We start from the raw sequence: 20,849 nt of genomic DNA, 5'->3' as shown, positions 1-20,849 counted from the left end.
TAGATTTTGTGTAATTCTGCTTGCTCTAATACCCTGATATCTTTACTCAAGCAGTACTGCATTTAGAGAATTTGCTACTGAAGTAGTTGAGCAAATTGTAACATTAGTTATTTGGTCAATTCATAATACCAATGTACCAACCAAACACTAATAAAATTCACGTACAAAATGCTATCTCTTCGAAAGAAGTATTCCACCAACAAGATTATGATTTGCATATCCAATTATTGCATCTTATTGACAATACAGAAACATTCAGTCTAGCAGGTGCATGCAGTGTTTATGCTGTTCATTGAACTCATCAATATACCCTTACATTTCCTTTCCTCCTTGTCGCTGTCTCCTTTCTCCTTAAATGCATCTAAGCTAATTGCCTCAACTATTTGTGATAATGAGCTCACATTCTTATCACTCTCTGGGTAAAGCAATTTCTCCTGAATTCCCTATTGAATTTATTTGTGATTGTTGTATTTACATCTCTTAGTTTTTGTCTCACCTGTAACTGGAAACATTTTCTCCATTTCCACCATTTCAAACACGTTCATTCTAAAGACCTCTCTCTATCAGATCACCCCTCAGACTTCTCTGTAGAGAAAAGATCATAAGCCGGTTTGATATTTCCTGATGGGTATAACTGCTCAGTTCTAGTATCATTCTAATAAATTATATATTCATAATCTCTGTATAAATGCTTTTTAATAACTTGGGAGAGTAGAACAGTTCATGATACGATAAATGTGGTCTAACCAAGATTTTATGCATCTTTATTGTGACTTTTTTGGTTTTTAACGCTGTCCCTCTAAAAATAGAACCCACTGTATTTTTAGCTTTTTTATGACCAACTTAAACTGCACCGCTACTTCTGAAATGAATGCATCCCACCACCCTTGGTACCTTTATTCCATTTAGACCTTTATTTTCCCTCTTTCTTCACCCTACGAAGTGAATGTGACCATGTTCATCTGCGGGATTGGTAGGATTCCGGTGGATACGTAGGTGACTGCTAAGGCTGATCTGGGCCCGGAACATTCTGCTGCAAATAAGACGGGATACTGCAGGTAGTTTAGTTTTAGATGAGCTGATGGCTCGTGATTTCCTTTCCTTGCTTTTTCTCTCGCACTCTGTATGCGCATGCTTTCGAAGGAGGCTGTATCACTTTTTATTTGGTGGGGCCAAGTGCAGCGATCCTGGGCGAGTTTCTCCTAGTACTCAAAAGTCAATACGAAAACTCGCCAGTGAAGCCTTCAAAGCGTTTTTGTAGTGCTTCCTTTGACTGCCATGGGAGCGCACCCCAGACTCAAACTCTCCATAGATTTGCTTTGGTAAGCAAATATCAGGTATTCGGGCTACATGACCAGCCCAATTCAGTTGTGACTGTCTCAATGTGGTTTCGATGCTTGGCATGCAATCTTTGGTGAGCACTCAGTATATTATCCTGCCATCTGATCTTCAGAAGCTTACGAAATAAGTACGTGACCCCTTTATTCTTCTTCCAAAAATGACTCAACGATGCCATCTAATTTAGTAGATGTATTTAAATCAAAATGCACTCATAGCACATCATTCTATAGGTAGGAAGGCAAATTTAAGTGAAATGTAGATTTCAGCAGTGTTTTGTTCGATAATAATTGAATTTGGGTAAATGCTGGAAAATAGAGAATATGAAGTTTGGGGACTGCCGGTCTTATGCTTTCATGAGCTTACACTGAAAGCATGACACTGCATTTTTTGCATTGTTGATTGGCATGTCGATAGTACATCTTTGTTATAATTTTTCGGGTCATCATAAGCAACATTGTCCATTATATTTTAGTAGATAATGCCTTTAAAGCATTCTCACTATACAGGTAAATGTACCGAATGTGCATACTTAAAACAGTCAACAATCTAGAAAACGCTTGCACATTCTGCTTACCATTTTACCAGCGTTTAGAGGGTTAAAGTATACTTGCATACTGTAGATTAATGTTGCGATCACGTGCCCAATGTCTGTTTCTCAATTTTTTATTTGTTCATCCGAAATGCAATTGGCTACATAGCTAAAGGCTAACCTATTGGACAGCACTGATCTAACCTATGATATTTATACAACAGTTCCCTTTTAATTGTTGCAGCAAGGGGTATTACAAGTGTTTAAATGAGCTGTTTCTGAACTTGATTTGACCCACATATTGCATTGTCTAAGTAATTTCCTCCCATTTCAAAACCGGACATTTATCATAAGAGATGGTACAATAGTACAAGTGCTGTTCTCTGGATTCCATCAACAGATTAATTTGTAAACAGTGGGCGTAAATTTATTTCTTCAAGGAAGACTGAAATATTATTGTTGCATAAAATATTTAAGACAATTATTTTTCTCTGTGGCTCATATAAAGCGAATAGAACTAGTCAAAGAATAGTTGGGAAGTTCGCATGGTGTCCAGGCCAGCATTTAGCACCTAACTAAATCGATTGGTATGCAAAATAGTTTTTATATTTATTTACAGTCTAACAGTTCTTTGTTCAACCATTCTTAAAAAGTACTGATTGGCTATGAGTGCTTAAACTGTGAAAGTTTCTATATGAGCATAACAAACTTGCAAAACCTGTCACAACCCTCAACATTTGACACCTCAAAAAATAAATTCTTAATGCAGGTTTTTTTATGACCAGAGATTTCAGGATTTTTGTTGGTGTTTTGGGGATTGCATTCCACAATTCAATCATTGTTTGTCTGAAAATTAAAACCCAATATTCTTACCATAACAAACAAAACTCATTAACAGTGAGAGCACTGATGGACAAGAACCCAAACTTAAGCCACTAGTATTCAGTCAATAATTTCATATTTTTCAGTGTTGGATTCACAAACTTTTACAAAATGATGGCGCAAAACTTATTTGCAAGGAGATCTGGGAGGACTATCTCCACCGGTGCTGTCCCTATGTTAATTTTTAATGCATTGTTGGTATCTTTTCCAGTATCTTACTTCACTATCATTTTCTCTTGAAATGATGAACGTGAACAGAGTGCTCTAGATCTCAAAGTCTGCCACCTTACCATATCTGTGATAAAAGAGAATTTTTAGGGAATAAAAAGCAAAATACTGTGCATGCTGGAAATTGGAAACATAAACGGACATTGCTGGAGCTATTGAAATCAGACAGCATCTGTGGAGAGAGAAACAAAGGGCAAGTTTTTACCGTCTGCCAGGTGGTGGGCTTATGGGTGTGGTCCGGGAGTGAAATGTTGGGGTGCTGTGTTGGGATAGCTCCCAATGCGATCCCACCACTCGACCATTTTGCCAGCACCAGGAACAGCAGCGGCTCTGTGCAGTGGAAAATGGTGGAGGTAGAGGTCTGAAAAGCAACAGTGAGAGAGGATTCAGTAGTTAGGGAAACCGATGAGTGTTGCTGCAACTGCTGATGAAATGGTGCCTCCTTGGTGCTCAAGGGTCAAGGATGTTCCTGAATGGCTGTGGAGCACTGAGGCGGGAGGGTGGACGGCCAAATGCCATGGTCCATCTTCGTACCATTTACATAGGCAGAAAAACATATGATGTCCTCCAGGCAAATCTTAGGGAGCTAGGAAAGAAATTAAAAAGTAGAACCTTAAAGATAGTACTCTTGTTGCCAGTGAATTCAGAAATAAGAGGATGGTGCAAATGAATGTGTGGCAGGGATGATGCAGGGGAGAGGGCTTTTGATTCGTAGGACATTAGAACCAGTTCTCGGGGATATGGGATCTATACCTGCTCGCCAGGTTGCACCTCAACAGGGCTGGAACCAATATCACAGTGAGGAGGTTTGCTGGTACTGTTGGGGAGGATTTAAACTAGCTTGGCAGTGGGTAAGATCCTTGAGCACAGATTCATTAGGAAGCTAAACGAAGCTGGAAATGGAAGCCAGAAAATTAATGGGTATGCAAGGCAAAGGAAATAAAGGCTACAATATAGTAAATCAGTGATTATTCGTATATACTTCAATGTAAGGAGTCCGGTGAAAATGTCAGAGAGAAGCAGGGAGAATTGACCGATGGATATAAATGACTGGAAGCAGTTGACTTGTGCGGAATATGTAAGGGGGTCACAGGACAGGTAGAGGTCCATAGCAGTCAACCTTCTAGGAGTGAGATGGCACCAGAGAACGGATGAATGAGATAAGGTGGACAGGCATAAACTCATTAGCTGATGGTGTGAGGAATAGAGAACACAGATTTAAGATCTTGGGCAAGAGATACAGAGGGAATTTTTTTTATGCAGCGAGTGGTAATAACCTGGAATTCATTGCTCAGTAGGGTGGTAGAAGCAGAAGCGGTCAATTATTTCAAAAGGAAACTGGATTGGTAAATGAAGGAAGTATACTTGCAGGACTATGGGGTATGAGCGAGGGAATGGGGCTGACTGGATTGCTCCATAGAGAGCTGGCATGGACTTGATGGGTCAAAAGGCCTCCTTCTGCACCATAAATGACTCTAACTCTATATGGAAGATGAACTGAGAGTACAGGTGGACTCTTGAAAGTGTGATGTGATATAGCTGTTACTGAAATATGGCTTAAAGAGGAGCATGAATGACAGCTCAATTTATCTGGTTACACTAACAGAATGCTGGAAAAATGCAGCAGGTCTGGCAGCATTTGTAGGGAGAGAAAACAGAGTTCAGATTTTCAGTCCGTTTTACACTTCAGAACTAATGAGAGGAAAATGTGTTGGATGTTAAACTGTACCTGGGAGCGATTTTAAAAGAAATACCATACTATTTTAAAAAGTGTAGAATAACTATATTTTGTATTGGATATGGAATGTGATAACAGATTATCCTCGTCGTTCAAAATTTTATATGCGTTCTTTATTTAAGCATCCTTTATAGACTGTAAGAATAAAGTCTAGTTTGATTGTGTCTTGGGGAAACTGATATTATGATATTATAGGTAAGTCCTGTCACTGATCTCGTGCTTCCATACCTTGTAGCTGCTCACCATCTGTGCTACTGTTACTATTTGTTTTTCTAAACTAAAGAAGCTCTCTTGTCTCCACTTCGCACTTTATTCCCTGATGAATTAGGTCAATACTTTCATCTTCACTGTCTTAATAGAGGCAGTTTAATTAGCGAATCCTTTATAATTGTTCACTTTTCAAGTTTATTCCATTTCCAAACTGGCCATTTCTTATACTGTGAATTGGGAGTGTTGATGAGATCTGACCAACCTCTAGAGCATATCTACTCAGCTTATGATTTCTTGGTCACATTTGATCACCAAGCTATGGTTGACTTGGAAAACAAAATTGAGGAATGTAATGTTTTAATGTCTAATTCCGCAAATGTGCTGTTCAGATTCTTTATTCATACTGCATTTGAGTCGATGTCAGCCGTGATTAATCATAGAAATCATAGAAACCCTACAGTGCAGAAAGAGGCCATCTGGCCCATCGAGTCTGCACCGACCACAATCCCACCCAGGCCCTACCCCCATATCCCTACACATTTACCCACTGATCCCTCTAACCTACGCATCTCAGGACACTAAGGGGCAATTTTAGCATAGCCAATCAACCTAACCCGCACATCTTTAGACTGTGGGAGGAAACCGGAGCACCCGGAGGAAACCCACGCAGACACGAGGAGAATGTGCAAACTCCACACAGACAGTGACCCAAGCTGGGAATCTAACCCAGGTCCCTGGAGCTGTGAGGCAGCAGTGCTAACCACTGTGCTACCATGCCGCACCACATTAAGTTGGTACTATTTTTGCCTGAGTCACAAGGTTGTGTGTGGGTCAAGTACCACTTCAGATCGAGCACTAAAATCAAGCCTGATGCTCCAGTGCAGTACTAAGGGAGTGCTACACTGTCTGATGTACTGTTTTTAAGACGCATTCAATTTGTCACCCTCAGGTGGAGGGCAAAGGATTACAAGCCAGAGAAGAATCATAAAATCTCTACAGAAGGAGACCATTTGGCCCTTCGAGCCTGGTCTGACAACAATCCCACCCAGGCCCTATCCCCGTAATCCCACATATTTATCCTGCTAGTCCCCCTGATACTAAGGGGCAATTTAGCATGGCCAATCAACCTAATGTCTTTGTGAAAGTGAGTTTTGCTAAATATCTTGTTGAACACCAAGAGGAAAATGGAAAGCAATGAAGGTAGACAGGATGAAAGCGACAAACAAAAATTCTATCGGAGAAAAGATCAGTACTACTTCAGGGAAGACATCCCTGGAAGAGAAGTGTCATGAGTTAAGCACTAATATAAAGGCAAAATACTGCGGATACTGAAATCTGAAACAAAAAAAGAAAAATGCTGGAAAATCTCAGCAGGTCTGACAGCATCTGTGGAGAAAATAGAGTCAGTGTTTCGAGTCTGGATGACCCTTCTTCAGAGCAGACTGCTGTTGTTTCGTACAAACAAAGTGGGATAATATGTCTACCCCAAGGCTTTAACTGTTGTCCATTTAGAATGGCTTATTTCCAATCATTGGCCTAATAAATGCACAAGCATTATGTCCCCAGAACCTGTCTGATTATTTTCTCAGTTTCTCAAACTAAACTTATATATAGAATTCGGCCCAAATTCTATGACTCAGGATAAGTTGAGAAGCTCACAACGCAAAAGAAAGTCAACCGTTCTGAATCAGGAGCCAGCAAGTTAATTAAATCTGGCTGGTCCAAGACTCGCATTCCAACCATTATTTTGTAAATTGAGTTTGTGTCGTTATATGCCCTGTTTGTGAACTGAAATCCCACTCACCTGATGAAGGAGCAGCGCTCCGAAAGCTAGTGGCTTGTGCTACCAAATAAACCTGTTGGATGTTAACCTGGTGTTGTGAGACTTCTTACTGGTCCAAATAACAATTCGATACTGATAATTTAACAAATTAGTTTAATGCCGAGGCTGTGCAACTGTGAAATGTCCTGCAAGCCAAAGTGAAAACTCAAGGAGGGAACAATATGTTTCTGAGATTCAAATAGTTACCTAAGAAGCTGTTGCTGAGCTGTCCTCCAGCAGGAGTTACAGGACATCAATTCAGCAGCAAACCAAACACAAATATTCATCCAATGGAGGGACTGAGACATGCATCAACTGTTGAGTCAATATCTCTAACTCGAGCTTTTTCATAAGGAGTATTCTTCCTCCATTGCAAGTTTCAGTGCATGTATTTTCTGGAAAGCAGATTTGAAGAAGATTTTGCTAACCGAGCATCCTTTTCTCAGTGAAGTATGAGATTCAACACCAAACATATCAAGAGCCCTGTTTCCACTCCCATATACCACTTCAAAACATTGTGCTTTGTTTTATATTGAATAGTTTAAATTCTGCAACTCGGTATCCTATTTGCTTTGGCTGTGGCTTCTTGGCATTGGTCACGAACATTTAGAAAGCTATAAACAATAATGCCAAGGATCCCTTTCTCTCTCAACTGCTTTTAATACATGTAGCTTGTTAGTGCATTACACTGCACTTAACTGAGTTAAAGGTCAAGTTCCCACCTTTGCCCATTCCCCCAGCATATGTTACAAAAGTTCTTTTCCCTGTGTATTTCTGACCCCCACACAGATTTCAAGATGAGTTTGGGGAATTCTTCGAACATTACACCAAAGTTATTTTTGAAAAATGGCCCAAACGGATAGTCACCAGCCCCCAAGCAGACTCGGTCATTAACCACAATTTTCTGCTTGTGGTAACATAACAAATTCCTAAACCGTTGTAGTAGGTCCCTGCTGATGCCACAAGATACCGGCTTGTAAAATAACATATTGTGAGATACCTAATCATAGGTTTTTTTGAAGTCCTAATAGACAGCAGTTTAACATATTGCAATTGATTTAGGAGCATTTTGTGACAAGTTCTATGGAGATTGTGGATGCTAATTAGTTCTATAATATTGTCAATCGAGCTGGTCTTTATTCCTACAGCATGTGAGTAGACTGTATATTCAGCAATAAAATTGTCAATTCTCCGTCCCACTCCCAATCTTGCCTCTCTGTCCTTTGCTTCTGTAAGAGTTTTAACAACACCAGGTTAAAGTTTGCTTCTGTACCATTCTTATGAAGCGGAACGAAGGTTTGAGGAACAACACCTCATTTTTGAATTAGATGATTTATTATCTTCTAGACTCAACAATAATAAGTCATATCACTGCTCCCAGTTTTTCGAACAAACATGCTTACTTGCGGTTCTGCTGTTGCCATTTAGAACTCCTGTAGAACCCATCTATTTCTTTGCTTGTCCAAGTAAAGGTCATAATCACTGGCTTGAATGTCTAGAACTAGGGGACATAATCAAATATGATTTGATCATATAGGACTAAAATGAAATTTAGTCATTCAGAGAGTTTTGAATCTTTGAAATTCCCCATCCCAAAGGGCTGAGTCATTGAATATATATTAACACTAAGATAGTTTTTTTGGGCTCAAAGAGAATCACGGATTATGGGGATAAGGAGGGAAAATGGAGTTGATGTAGAAGTTCAGCCACAGTCTTACTGAATTGCTGACCAGGCCTGTTCTATTTCTTCTTTCCTTATATTTTTAATATTTAATGAAATACACTGCGAAGTTAAACAGAACATTTGATCCAAATTCAGTCCTCTGACTCCCAAAAGCTTTTTATATGAATAAGGTGTCAAATACGTTTTGTGTTTCAGCACTTTCCATCTATCAATATCTCTTGATTGATGTAATTGATTTTGGTTTGCAATTTAAGATTTTTTAAAAATTCTGCTAATGACCATGAAGTCATTAGTAGCTACATTTTCTTGTTGGAGTCTGTGTTTCTAATCAACTTCCTTTTTTTTCTGTTTAATCAACCTTTGAAAGAAAAGGCTATCTCAAGGAACTTGTCTAAATTATGCAAAATGATAATCTTATTGTTGGTGAGAAACTACACAAATGTTTAATATTTCCATTGATTTACAAATTAGTGTTTAGAAGAGTGTAATTCTGCAGATTTTGTTGCAAACCATTTTATCAAGTCTAAAAAAATATTTTGTCTTGACCTAGGTTTCTGGATGCAAAGCATAAAAACCATTACAAAATATACAACCTGTAAGTATTATTTTGTATTATCTCTTTCTAGTTAAAGGTGTTAAATTGTAGAAGTCAAATGAATGAGTGTATCAATTCAAAACATTCCTTTTTGAAAAATAGTCTTCAACATTTTATTTATCCATTCACGGAATATGGAGATTACTGGCAGCATTCATTACTCTTGAAAAGGTGAATGGTGAGCACAATTCTTGAACTGCTGTAGTGCCTGCGGTGAAGATACTGTCTGTTGTTTTTAGCTTGTGAGTTCCTAGATGTTAATCCAGCGATAATGAAGGAACAACAATATATTCCCAAGTCTCATAGGCGTGTGACTTAGAGGGGAACCTGCAGTTGATGGTGTTCCCATGCACCTGCTAACCTTGTCTTTCTAAGTACAAGAGGTCGCTGGTTTAGGAGGTGTTGCCAAAAAAACCTTAGTGAGTTTCTGTAGTGCATCTTGTAGAAAGTGTAGCACAATGCTCTAGTGGTGGAGAGCGAATGTAAATAGGATGCTGATCAACTTGAAGTGCTTCAATTGTTGAAGGCACTGTAACATTCTATTAGTTGCTCAATGTGACAAGATTCCCTCTTTTTGATCCAATAAGATGGTTTTGCATTAAGTGGAACTAATCATAGAATCCCTACAGTGCAGGAAGAGGCCATTCGGCCCATTGAGCCTGCACCAACAACACTCCCAACCAGGCCCTATCCCCATAAACCCATGTGTTTACCCTGCTAATCTCTCTGACACTAAGGGGAAACTGAGCATGGCCAATGAATATAATCCACACATATTTGGACTGTGGGAGAAAACCGGAGCACCCAGAATAAACCCACACACATTCGGGGAGAACATGCAAACTCCACACAGACAGTTATCCAAGGCCTAAATTGAACCCAGGCCCCTGGCGCTGTGACACAGAATCATAGAATCCCAACAGTGCAGAAGGAGGCCATTCAGCCCCAGCGAGTCTGCACCGACAACATTCCCATCCAGGCACTATCCCCGTAACCCCACATGTTTGCCCCGCTAATCCCTCTAACCTACACATCCTGGGACACTGAGGGACAATTTAGCATGGCCAGTGCACCTAACCAGCACATCTTTGGGCAGTGGGAGGAAACTGGAGCACCTGGAGGAAACCCACACAAGACACGGGGACACAGACAGTGACCCAAGCCAGGAATCGAACCCGGGTCCCTGGAGCTGTGAGGCAGCAATGCTAACCACTGTGCCCTTTTGAAAGAAGCATCTCTAATATACTGTAACAAAAACTAAAACCTTTATAAACCACAATTTGTCCGAAACAGTCAACTGAATTGCCAACTATAGCCAGGTGACATGTACAGGGCAGTGATGCACTCCAGTCTCTTCCCTACATTGACTTAAGGAATGTTGAACTTCTCGTGTGCTGCATTTCACTCATTCAGGCAAGTGGAGAGTATTCCATCACACTCTTGACCTGCACCTTGAGATGTTGGAAAGACTTTGAGGAGTTGGTAGGTGAGTAACTTCCTGCAAAACATAGGTCTTCTTCCAACCAGTTGCAATATTATGCGACTGGTCCAGTTAATTTTCTAATCAATGGTGACCCACAGGACTTTGGATGTATAAAATATTACAGATTTTGTCATTTTCTTTACCACAATACATTATTGTAAATTATGCTCCATTAGAATGTGGTACATGATTTCAGTTACCTCCACAATATTGACACATTTAGCAACTAGTAGAATGTTATAGTGCCTTCAACAATCGAATGTTCCAAAACATTTCTGAATCAACAGCTGGACACCACAAACTAAGGGAAGAGAAATTAAGGGATGTGACCAAAAGGTATGGCGAAAGAAATTAGTTTTAAAGGGAGGAAACAAGACAGAAGAACATTAAGGTGCGGGTCCAACAGAGTCCAGACTTCGAGAACAGTGGAATATCAAAGGAATTCAGTCTCAAAACAATTGGTAGGACAGGAGAAAGTTCTGGTGGTACCCAGGGCTGAGCCTGTTGACTTGCTAGTAAATGAGAACAGAGATTTTGAATTTGGTGCTTTCAGGTTTGTGAAGCCAATATAGTTGGCAATTCAGTTGACTGTTTTGGACAAATTGTGGTTTATAAATAGGGACTGTTGGAGGTCTGTGAAGAGAGATTGGGAATGTGACAGCTTGGAGATGAAAAAGCTGCACATGAGAGTTTCAATAATAGTGAGTGTGAGGTAAGATAACTGAACAGTTTTTCATTCACTACTTTTGAGATCATGTCTTGAGCTGTGCCAAGCTACAGTCATCCACTTTGGGGCATGTACCATTTGGTATTTATTTTTCAGGTTGGGGATTAGGTCAGACAGCAGACTATGAACTGAGAAAAGCATTTCAAGCCACTTAACAGGAGAAAGAAAGATTGAGCTGAAGCTACAGGAAAAGGTTTAACTAGCTAAGGTATCCTGTCCTAACAAATTAAAGCTCATTGTCTTTATAGCCTGGCATCTACCCGGCAATGTGGAAAATTGCCCAGTCATGGCTTGTACACAACAAACAGGACAATCCAGCCTGGTCAATTACTGCCCCATCAGTCTACTCTTGATCATCAACAAAGTGATGGAAGGGGTCATCAACAGTGCTATCAAGCGACACTTACTCAGCATAACCTGCTCACGGATGCTCGGTTTGGATTCCACTAGGGTCACTCAGCTCCTGACCTCATTAGAGCCTTGGTTCAAACATGGACAAAAGAGCTGAATGCCAGAGGTGAAGTGAGAGTGACTGCCCTTGACATCAAGGCAGCATTTGAACAAGTATGGCATCAAGGAACCCCAGCAAAACGGAGGTCAGGTGCTGAACTGGACTAGCCATATTTTGATTTGACTTGATTTGATTTATTATTGTCACATGTATTAGCATACAGTGAAAAGTGTTATTTCTTGCACGCTGTATAGACAAAGCATACCGTTCATAGAGAAGGAAACAAGAGAGTGCAGAATGTAATGTTACAGTCATAGCAAGGGTGTAGAGAAAGATCAACTTAAATGCGTGGTAGATCCATTCAAAAGTCTGACGGCAGCAGGGAAGAAGCTGTTCTTGAGTTGGTTGGTACGTGACCTCAGACTTTTGTATCTTTTTCCCAACGGAAGAAGATGGAAGAGAGAATGCTCGGGGTGCATGGGGTCCTTAATTATGCTGGCTGCTTTGCTGAGGCAGCAGGAAGTGTAGACAGTGTCAATGATTGGGAGACTGGTCTGTGTGATGGATTGGGCTACATTCATGACCTTTTGTAGTTTCTTGCGGTCTTGGTCAGAGCAGGAGCCATATCAAGCTGTGATACAACCGGAAAGAATGCTTTCTATGATGCATCTGTAAATACTGTGGCTACCAGAGCAGGTTAAAAGCTTGGAATCCTGCGGGCTGTAACCCGCTTCCTGGCCCCCATAGCCTGTGCAGCATCTGCAAGGCACAAGTTGAGTTTAATGGAATATTCTCCCCTTGCCTGGATGAGTGCAGCTCCAACAACACTCAAGAAGCTTGACAGCATCAAGGACAAAGCAGCCTGCTTGATTGCTACCCCTTCGACAAACGTTCAATCCCTCCACCACTGATGACTGGCAGCCGTGTGTACCATCTACAAAATGCATTGCTGGAAGTCACCACGGTTCCTTAAGCAACACCTTCCAAACCCACGACCGTCTAGAAGGACCAAGAGCAGCAGATACGTGGCAATGCCACAACCTGGAGGTTCCCCTCCAAGTCACTCACCAACCTGACCTGGAAATACATCGCCATTCCTTCGCTGTCACTGGGTCAAAATATTGAAATTCCCACTAACAGCACTGTGGGTGCACTTAGACCTCAGGGACTGCAGCAGTTCAAGAATGCAGCTCACCATCACTTTCTGAAATGGAACTAGGCAATAAATGAAGGGCAATAAATGCTGGCCCAGCTAGCAACGCGCACATCGCCGAAAATGAATTAACAAAAGATTTTCTTAATGTGGTGCCCTGAGTATTCTAAACCAATATTTTCTCTTGCAATGCCATGGAAGATCTGTTGTTCTCGATCTAATCTGAATTTATTTTCAATGTAGAAAGTAATACTTAAAATAATACTTAGTATAACAGTTTTGCACAGGCAAAGTGTGAATTTAAAATTGCTGTAGGAGAAGCAAAATTATACACTAATGTTTTATCTGTTGTATGTAACTTATTTATTTTGCTGTGATTACATGTATTTTCTCCCTGTTCATTTTAGTTCAGTGCTTGCAGACCTTTGGCTTAACTAATTTCCCAAATTAGCTGATGTTGTTTACTGCAAACTGTATAGATGATTAGACTGAGAACATACCTTTACAGGGCATATTCAGTAACATTTTGCAGTTAATATTTGACATTTTCTTTAACAGGTTTTTGATTAAGTAGCCAAATAGCCATAGAGATCTGCTGATGTAAGGGGGGGAGGGAGGATTTGGGGATGAGGGAATGAATGCCTTGTTGCGTACATTCTTTTCCACTGGAGCAGATTAGTTCCAGAAAGACTTGCATAGTACAATGTAGCCTTGTTTTTCAGCTGTTAATAGCTTATTATTAAGATACTTTGAGGAGCAGTGTTTGATTGTCATTGGCAGCTGATTTGAGTACTATAGCCTGCACAGGGTTTTGGACTAAGGACTGGTAAAGTTAGTTGCGGCAAATTAACAAATTTCTTGTCTTGAACCAGAGTATGTTGCATATTTGTTAACTGGTGTGCATTACGAAATATATGGCACTTAAAATTTAAGAGATTAGAGCCAAGCCAAACACAATGGATCAAATGGCCTCTTTCCATAATTTTATAATATGGCGAGACTGATTTAGGAAGAAATTTGGTAAACAGTGTGACCTGACTAGGTAATAAAGAAGAGTTGATTCATGGAGATATTGAATTTGACTGAAAATATAGCATATCAGTACAACTGAAATCTTTGGCATATGTTGATGTAGCCTCCATTCAGAAACACTGGAATTAGAAAGGAACAAAAGAAGTGGGGTAGTACTTTGTTCATTATATGGATCCATCTTTTCAATGAAAGAAAATCTTAAGTCCTGGAGAAGTGATTTTATTCGCTTACTAACCTGAAGACGCTAGAGTTGCCTCTCCAACTCACTTTGGAACATTACAGGGAGCAGCCTGAAGTGAAAGCAGAAAATGCTGGAAATACTCAACAAATCAAGCAGTATCTGGAGAGAGAAACAGTTACTGTTCCAAGTTGGTGACCTTTCATCAGAACTAGAAAACTTAGAAACGCAATAGGTTGTAAGCGAATGAAATGGGTTGTTGTTGGGTGGGTGGGGGGAGCGGGGGAGGGAGTGGTCACAGCGGCAATGAGAAAAGACAAAAGAGAAAGCCTGGGTGGAAAACAGGAGAGATTAAAAGACAGAAGAGTGCGTGGTTTGTGGTAAAGGGCCAAAGTGATTGGTGATGGAACAAATAAGGAAACAAAGGATGTGTAAATAAAGTTTAAAGTTTATTTGTCAGTGTCACAGACTGACAACACTGCAATGAAGTATATTGTGAAAATCCCCTAGTCCCTACACTCTGGCACCTGTTTCGGTACACTGAGGGAGAATTTAGCAGAGCCAATGCACCTAACCATGTCTTTCAGACTGTGGGAGGAAACCGGAGGAAATCCACCCAGACACGGGGAGAATGTGTAGACTCCGCACAGACAGTGACCCAAGCCAGGAATCAAATCCGGGTCCCTGCGCTGTGAGGCAGTAGTGCCAACCACTGTTACTGTGCCACCCAGGATGATGACCAACTGCTTTCCAGAGGCAAAAACAAGATGAAAGCTATGGTAAAACCTTGTGAAGAAAAAGCAAACAAAATGGGGACAGAGATTACAGTCTGAAATTGTTGAATTCCTGCTGAGTTCAAAAGGCACTCAACTGTCTAATCGAAAAATGAGGTGCTGTTCCTTGAGCTTGTATTGACATTCACTTGAATACTACAGGAGGCAGAGGACAGAGTGGTGCCATGGGAAACATCCTGGACCATTCCTTGATCACCCCCTTTCCTTCCCATGGGTTGTTTCCATGCAAGTGCTGGAGATACAACATCTGCCCCTTTACCTCCTCCATCTTGGCTGTTCAACGTCCCAAATGTTTCTTCCATATAGAACAGTGATTGACATGTACTTTGAATTTAAGATACTGCATTTGCTGCTTGCATTGTGGGCAACTTTACATTGGGTGATCATTTTATGTTTCACATCTATTCAATCACTGCCTCACAGCGCCAGGGACCCAGGTTCATTTCCTGGCTTGGGTCACAGTCTGTCCGGAATCTGCACGTTCTCCCCGAGTCTGCGTTGGTTTTCTCCGGATGTTCTGGTTTCCCCCTCAGTCCGATAGACGTGCTGATTAGGTGCATTGGCTCTGCTAAATTCTCTCCTTGCTGCCATGCTGACTTCCCCTTCGGCCCTCTTCCACAAACTACTCTCATTTAATCTCTTCTGTCTTCCACCCAATAAGAGATCTTTCCTTTTGTTCTTTTTCAACCCTCTGTCTTGTTTAAAACCTATTACATTTCTAACTGTTAGCAGATCTGATGATGGTCACTACAATAGTTGCAGTTGTTGGTGGCCAATTATTCTGGGTCCAGGACATTATTGCACGCATTATCCTAAGCCCAACCAGCTGATTCATCAATGACCTTGCCTCCATCATTAACTGAAAAATGGGGATGTTCACTGGTGACTGCACAATGTTCAGCCCTATTTGTAATTTCTCAATAATGAAGCAGTCTGTGCATGAATTCAGCAAGACAACATTCCAGCTTGGGCAAGCAATGTTCGTACCACACAAGTACCAGGCAATGATCAATTCCAACAAGAGACACAATGTAACTCCTCTTGCAATTCAGAGGTATTGCCATTGCTGAGTTCCTCGAGATCAACATTTGATCAGAAACTGGAACAATCAAATAAATAATGTGGCTACAGGAGCAAGTCAAATGCTGGAAATTCTGCAGCGAGTCACTTGCCACCTGACTTCCCAAAGCTTTTCCATCATCTACAAGGCACAAGTGAAGATTGTGATGGAATGCATTTGCCTGGGTGAGTGCAGCTCCAACAGCATTCAAAAGGCCTTTCACGCAAAGCAGCCTGCTTGATTGGCACCATATCCACCAGCTTAAAATTTCATCACCGGCCCATTGTCATATTCCATACCGCTAATTTCTATCACTCAGATGAATCACTCAGGGCAGCAAGTGCATGGTGATACCACTACCTCCAAGTTCTCCAAGTGAAATGTAGCACTATCCCTCCACTGTGCTAGGTCAAAATTCTGGAACTCGTTCCCTAACGGCACTGTGGGTGTATCTACACTGCAAGAACTACAACACTTTGAATTGCAAGAGGAGTTACATTGTCTCTTGTTGGAAATGGTCATTGCCTGGTACTTGTGGCCATAATTCCATTAGTTTTAAGATAGCTATGGAGAATGATAGGTCTGGCCCAAAAGTTAAAATTCTAAATTGGGGCAAGACCAATTTTGATGCTATTTGACAGGAACTTTTAAAAGTTGATTGGGGGAGTCTGTTGGCAGGCAAAGAGGCAGCTGGTAAGTGGGAGGCTTTCAAAAGTGTGTTAACCAGGGTTCAGGGTAAGCCCATTCCTTTGAGTGAAGGGCAAGGCTGGTAGAACTAGGGAACCCTGGATGACTCGGGATATTGAGGCCCTGGTCAAGAAGAAGAAGAAGGAGGCATATGACATGCATAGGCAGCTGGGATCAAATGGATCCCTTGAAGAATGTAGAGTGTCAGATTAGAGAGAAATCAGGAAGGCAAAATGGGGACTGGAGATTGCTTTAACAGATAAGGCAAAGGAAAATCCATAGAACTTCTTCAAATACAGAAAGGGCAAAAAGAGTAACTAGGGAGAGAATAGGACCTCTTAAGCATCAACAATGTGTAGAGCCACAAGGGTTGGGTAAGATCTTAAATGAATATTTCTCATTAGTACTGTATTTACGATTGAGAAAGGCCTGGATGATAGGGAACTTGGGGAAATAAATAGTCATGTCTTGAGGAGCATACATATTACAGAGAAGAAGGTACTGGAAGTCTTAAAGTGCATCAAGATAGATAAATCTCTGGGACCCAATGAAGTGTATCCCAGGACGTTGTGGGAAGCTAGGGAGAAAATTGTGGGTCCCCTAGCAGAGATATTTGAATCATCGACAGCCACAGATGAGGTGTCTGAAGATTGGAGGGTGGCAAATATTGTGCCTTTGTTTAAGAAGAGCTGCAAGGAAAAGCCTGGGAAATACAGGCCGGTGAGCCTAACATCTGTAGTGGCTAAGTTGTTAGAAGGTATTCTGAGAGACAGGATCTGCAGGCATTTAGAGAGACGAAGACTGATTAGGGACAGTCAGCATGGCTTTGTGAATGGAAAATCATGTCTCATGAATTTGAGTTTTTTGAAGGAGTAACCAAGAAGCTAGATGAGGACAGTGCAATTGATGTTGTCGACATGGACTTTAGCAAGGCCTTTGACAAGGTACTGCATGGTAAATTGTTGCATAAGGTTCAATCTCACAGGATCCAGGCTGAGGTAGCCAATTGGATGCAAAATTGGCTTGATGACAGAAAATATGGTTGTAGAGGGTTGTTTTTCAAACTGGAGGCCTGTGACCAGTGGTGCGCCTCGGGGATCAGTTCTGGGTCCACTGTTATTTGTCATTTATACTAATGATTTGGGTGAGAATTTAGGAAGTATGGTTAGTAAGTTTGCAGATGACACTAAGATTGGTGGCATAGTGGACAGTGAAGAAGGTTATCTAGGATTGCAATGGGATCTTGATCAATGGGCCAATGGACTGATGAATGGCAGATAAAGTTTAATTTAGATAAATGCGAGGTGATGCATTTTGGTAGATCGAATCAGGGCAGGACTTGCTCAGTTAATGGCAGGGCATTGGGAAGAGTTATAGAACAGAGATCTGGGGTGCAGGTTCATAGCTCATTGAAAGTGGAGTCACAGATGGACAGGGTGGTGAAGAAGGCATTCAGCATGCTTTGTTTCATTGGCCAGAACATTGAATACAGGAGTTGGAACGTCTTGTTGAAGTTGTACAAGACATTGGTAAGTCCACACTTGGAATGCTGTGTACAGTTCTTGTCACCCTTTTATAGAAAGGATATTAAACTAGAAAGAGTGCAGAAAAGATTTACTGGGATGCTACCGGGACTTGATGCTTTGTGTTATAAGGAGAGGTTGGATAGACTGGGACTTTTTTCCCAGAAGCATAGGAGGCTTAGGGGTGATCTTACAGAGATCTATAAAATAATGAGGGGCATGGACAAGGTAGATAGTCAATATCTTTTCCCAAAGGTAAGGAGTCTAAAACTAGAACACATAGTTTAAGGTGAGAAGGGAAAGTTACAAAAGGGTCCAGAGGGACATTTTTTTCACAGGGTGCTGAGTGTCTGGAACAAGCTGCCAGAGGTAGTAGTAGAGACGGGTACAATTTTGTCTTTTAAAAAACATTTAGACCAGTGGTTCCCAAAGGGTGCGGTGAGAGAGGATGGCAAGTGTGGCGGGAAGATTCAAGGACAATCAAAGAAACATTTAAACATGGATAGATATTTTTCCAAAGTGAGAGCAAGAGCATCAAGTGATGCATTGTTTTATACTTTCTGGATGTCCCATGATCATATTATAAAGTAGTTGTGTTCTATGTTATGAATCAAGCACTGCTAGGAGTTTTTTTTTTTTGTTTTTGAATGTATTTCTTATCAATAAAAAATTTGGTGTGGCGCGAGCAAATTTTTATTCCGAAAGTGCGGCCCAGTGAAAAAAATTTGGGAACCACTGATTTAGACAGTTACATGGGTAAGATTGGTATAGAGGAATATGAGCCAAACAGGGACAGTTGGGACTAGCTTAATGGTGAAAACTGGGTGGCATGGACAAGTTGGGCCGAAGGGACTGTTTTCATGCTGTAAGCCTCTGACTCTATGACTCCAAGAAGGTGACTCATCGCCACATTTTCAACAGCAATTAGGGGTGGACAATAAATGTGAGTGGTATAAGCAATGCCTACATCCTATGAACAAGTTTTTAAAAAATGTTTTAAAGGGAAGCTTTGGCAAAATATATTGAATGTTGTATACTTGCCTTCATATTAGTACTGTACTGGTGTATTTTTTAAGCTCGAGTAATATTACTTGGCTCCACAGTGAGGCTGTGTAAACTTGTTTATTTTTCTGAGGAAATGTTGGGATGATACAATGGTAGTCATGATGTGGAGATGTCGGCGTTGGACTGGGGTAAACACATCTGACGAAGGAGCAGCGCTCCGAAAGCTAATGGCATTTGCTACCAAATAAACCTGTTGGACTTTAACCTGGTGTTGTTAAAACTCTTACTGGGATGATACAAAGCAGGGGATTCCTTGCAACTGAACTGCCACAGAGCATTCTGAATGCGAAATTTGTTGCGTAAATGAGAACATTATTTGCTATCCCGGTTCACATGCATTTACCAACAAAGTCATTTTGGAAGACTTGTACAACCATCCTTAACATTATTAAGCATTTGAATTAAGCAAAATTTTATGTCATATTGGATATCCTTTCATTCATTTTCCCAAGTGCAAAGAATTAGTCTCAACCTATTGTTTGCACTTAATTTAAGAGGTGCTAGATTTAGACTTTCATCAGGTTGAAGTGTTAGTGACAGTCATCAACTTGAATTCATTAAAATTATGAAGCTAGAGAAATTTGATAATGCAGAAACATGGAAACCTGGAAATGTTTTAGTGAGCAGATGAGGCAGAAACAATTGCACCTTTACAGGAATAAGTGGATAAATATTTGAAGCACAGGAAAGTAAAAGAAGATTGTGGGATTTCGTTTTAGATTATCCTAACACTGTCTAAATTGCTGACTTGCCACAGATGCAGATATGGTCTGCTGTTTGCACAAAGAATTCCTTGCATGCACTCCCTATGGTGTATGTATTTTACATACGTATATTTACTTTGCAATATCTATGACTTCAGTAACCAATGAAGTAAAACACTCAATAGTCAATAAAAATTCTATTGTGTTTCATACTATTTTACTAAAAAGCATAAGGGGGGAATTAGTGGCATAGTTGTAATGTCAGTGCCTAGTAACCTAGAGGCTCGGGATAATGCTCTAAGGGGACGAGTTCAAATCCCACCAGCTGCTGTGATGGGAATTTAAATTCAGTTAATAAATATAGAATTCAAAGTTAGTGATCATGGAACTATCATCAATTTTTATAAAATGGTTTATCAATGTCCTTTAGAGAAGGAAACTTACCATCCTTGCATGTTATTTCAGATCCACGGCCTCTTAAATGGCCGAGAAAGTTATTCAGTTCAAGGGCAATTAGGAATGGATAACAAATGCTGGACTTTCTATTGATACCCACATCACTTGAAATATATTTTTTAATGAACTCATTAAAAACCTGTGAATATGAATATTGAGATCCTGGTCTTTTGCTCATTTTTTTGCTTATTAATCAAAATGCAGTTAGCTACGTTTGGATTTCCATGTGGCTAGTGGTTAATATATTGGATAGCACCAGAAAAGATAATCTAGGACAACTGCTTTAATGAGGTGCAATGTGGAGATGAAAAAATCTATCAGGTGAAGATTTAATTGAGATATTTGGTACAAGGTAAGTGACAAATGAGAAAACTGAGACATGTTGTGACCCACAAGAAGGGAGGAAAAGGTTATATTTATGTGATGTATTTTCATGTCCTCTGAGCACCTTAAAGCTATTTGTAGTCAACAATTCTAGTTATGGTTGTTATTTAGGGAAATGCAGCA

At 40.5% G+C, this 20,849-nt stretch overlaps 1 protein-coding gene across 1 annotated transcript in view; it reads left to right on the top strand.

Annotated features, from left to right (window-relative positions):
* ptenb (phosphatase and tensin homolog B) overlaps positions 1-20,849 on the top strand; it is a 165,897-nt gene that overhangs the window by 91,174 nt on the left and 53,874 nt on the right. Inside the window, exon 3 of the mRNA XM_078223581.1 lies at positions 8,985-9,029. Within this exon, the coding sequence (XP_078079707.1) occupies positions 8,985-9,029 (45 nt within the window). The remainder of the gene's footprint in view (positions 1-8,984; positions 9,030-20,849) is intronic.

The sequence above is a fragment of the Mustelus asterias genome, chromosome 11 (genome assembly GCF_964213995.1).
Source record: "Mustelus asterias chromosome 11, sMusAst1.hap1.1, whole genome shotgun sequence".
Classification (NCBI taxonomy): domain Eukaryota; kingdom Metazoa; phylum Chordata; class Chondrichthyes; order Carcharhiniformes; family Triakidae; genus Mustelus; species Mustelus asterias.
Note: the sequence above shows the minus strand (reverse complement) of the source record. Positions and strands in the feature narration are given on the sequence as shown.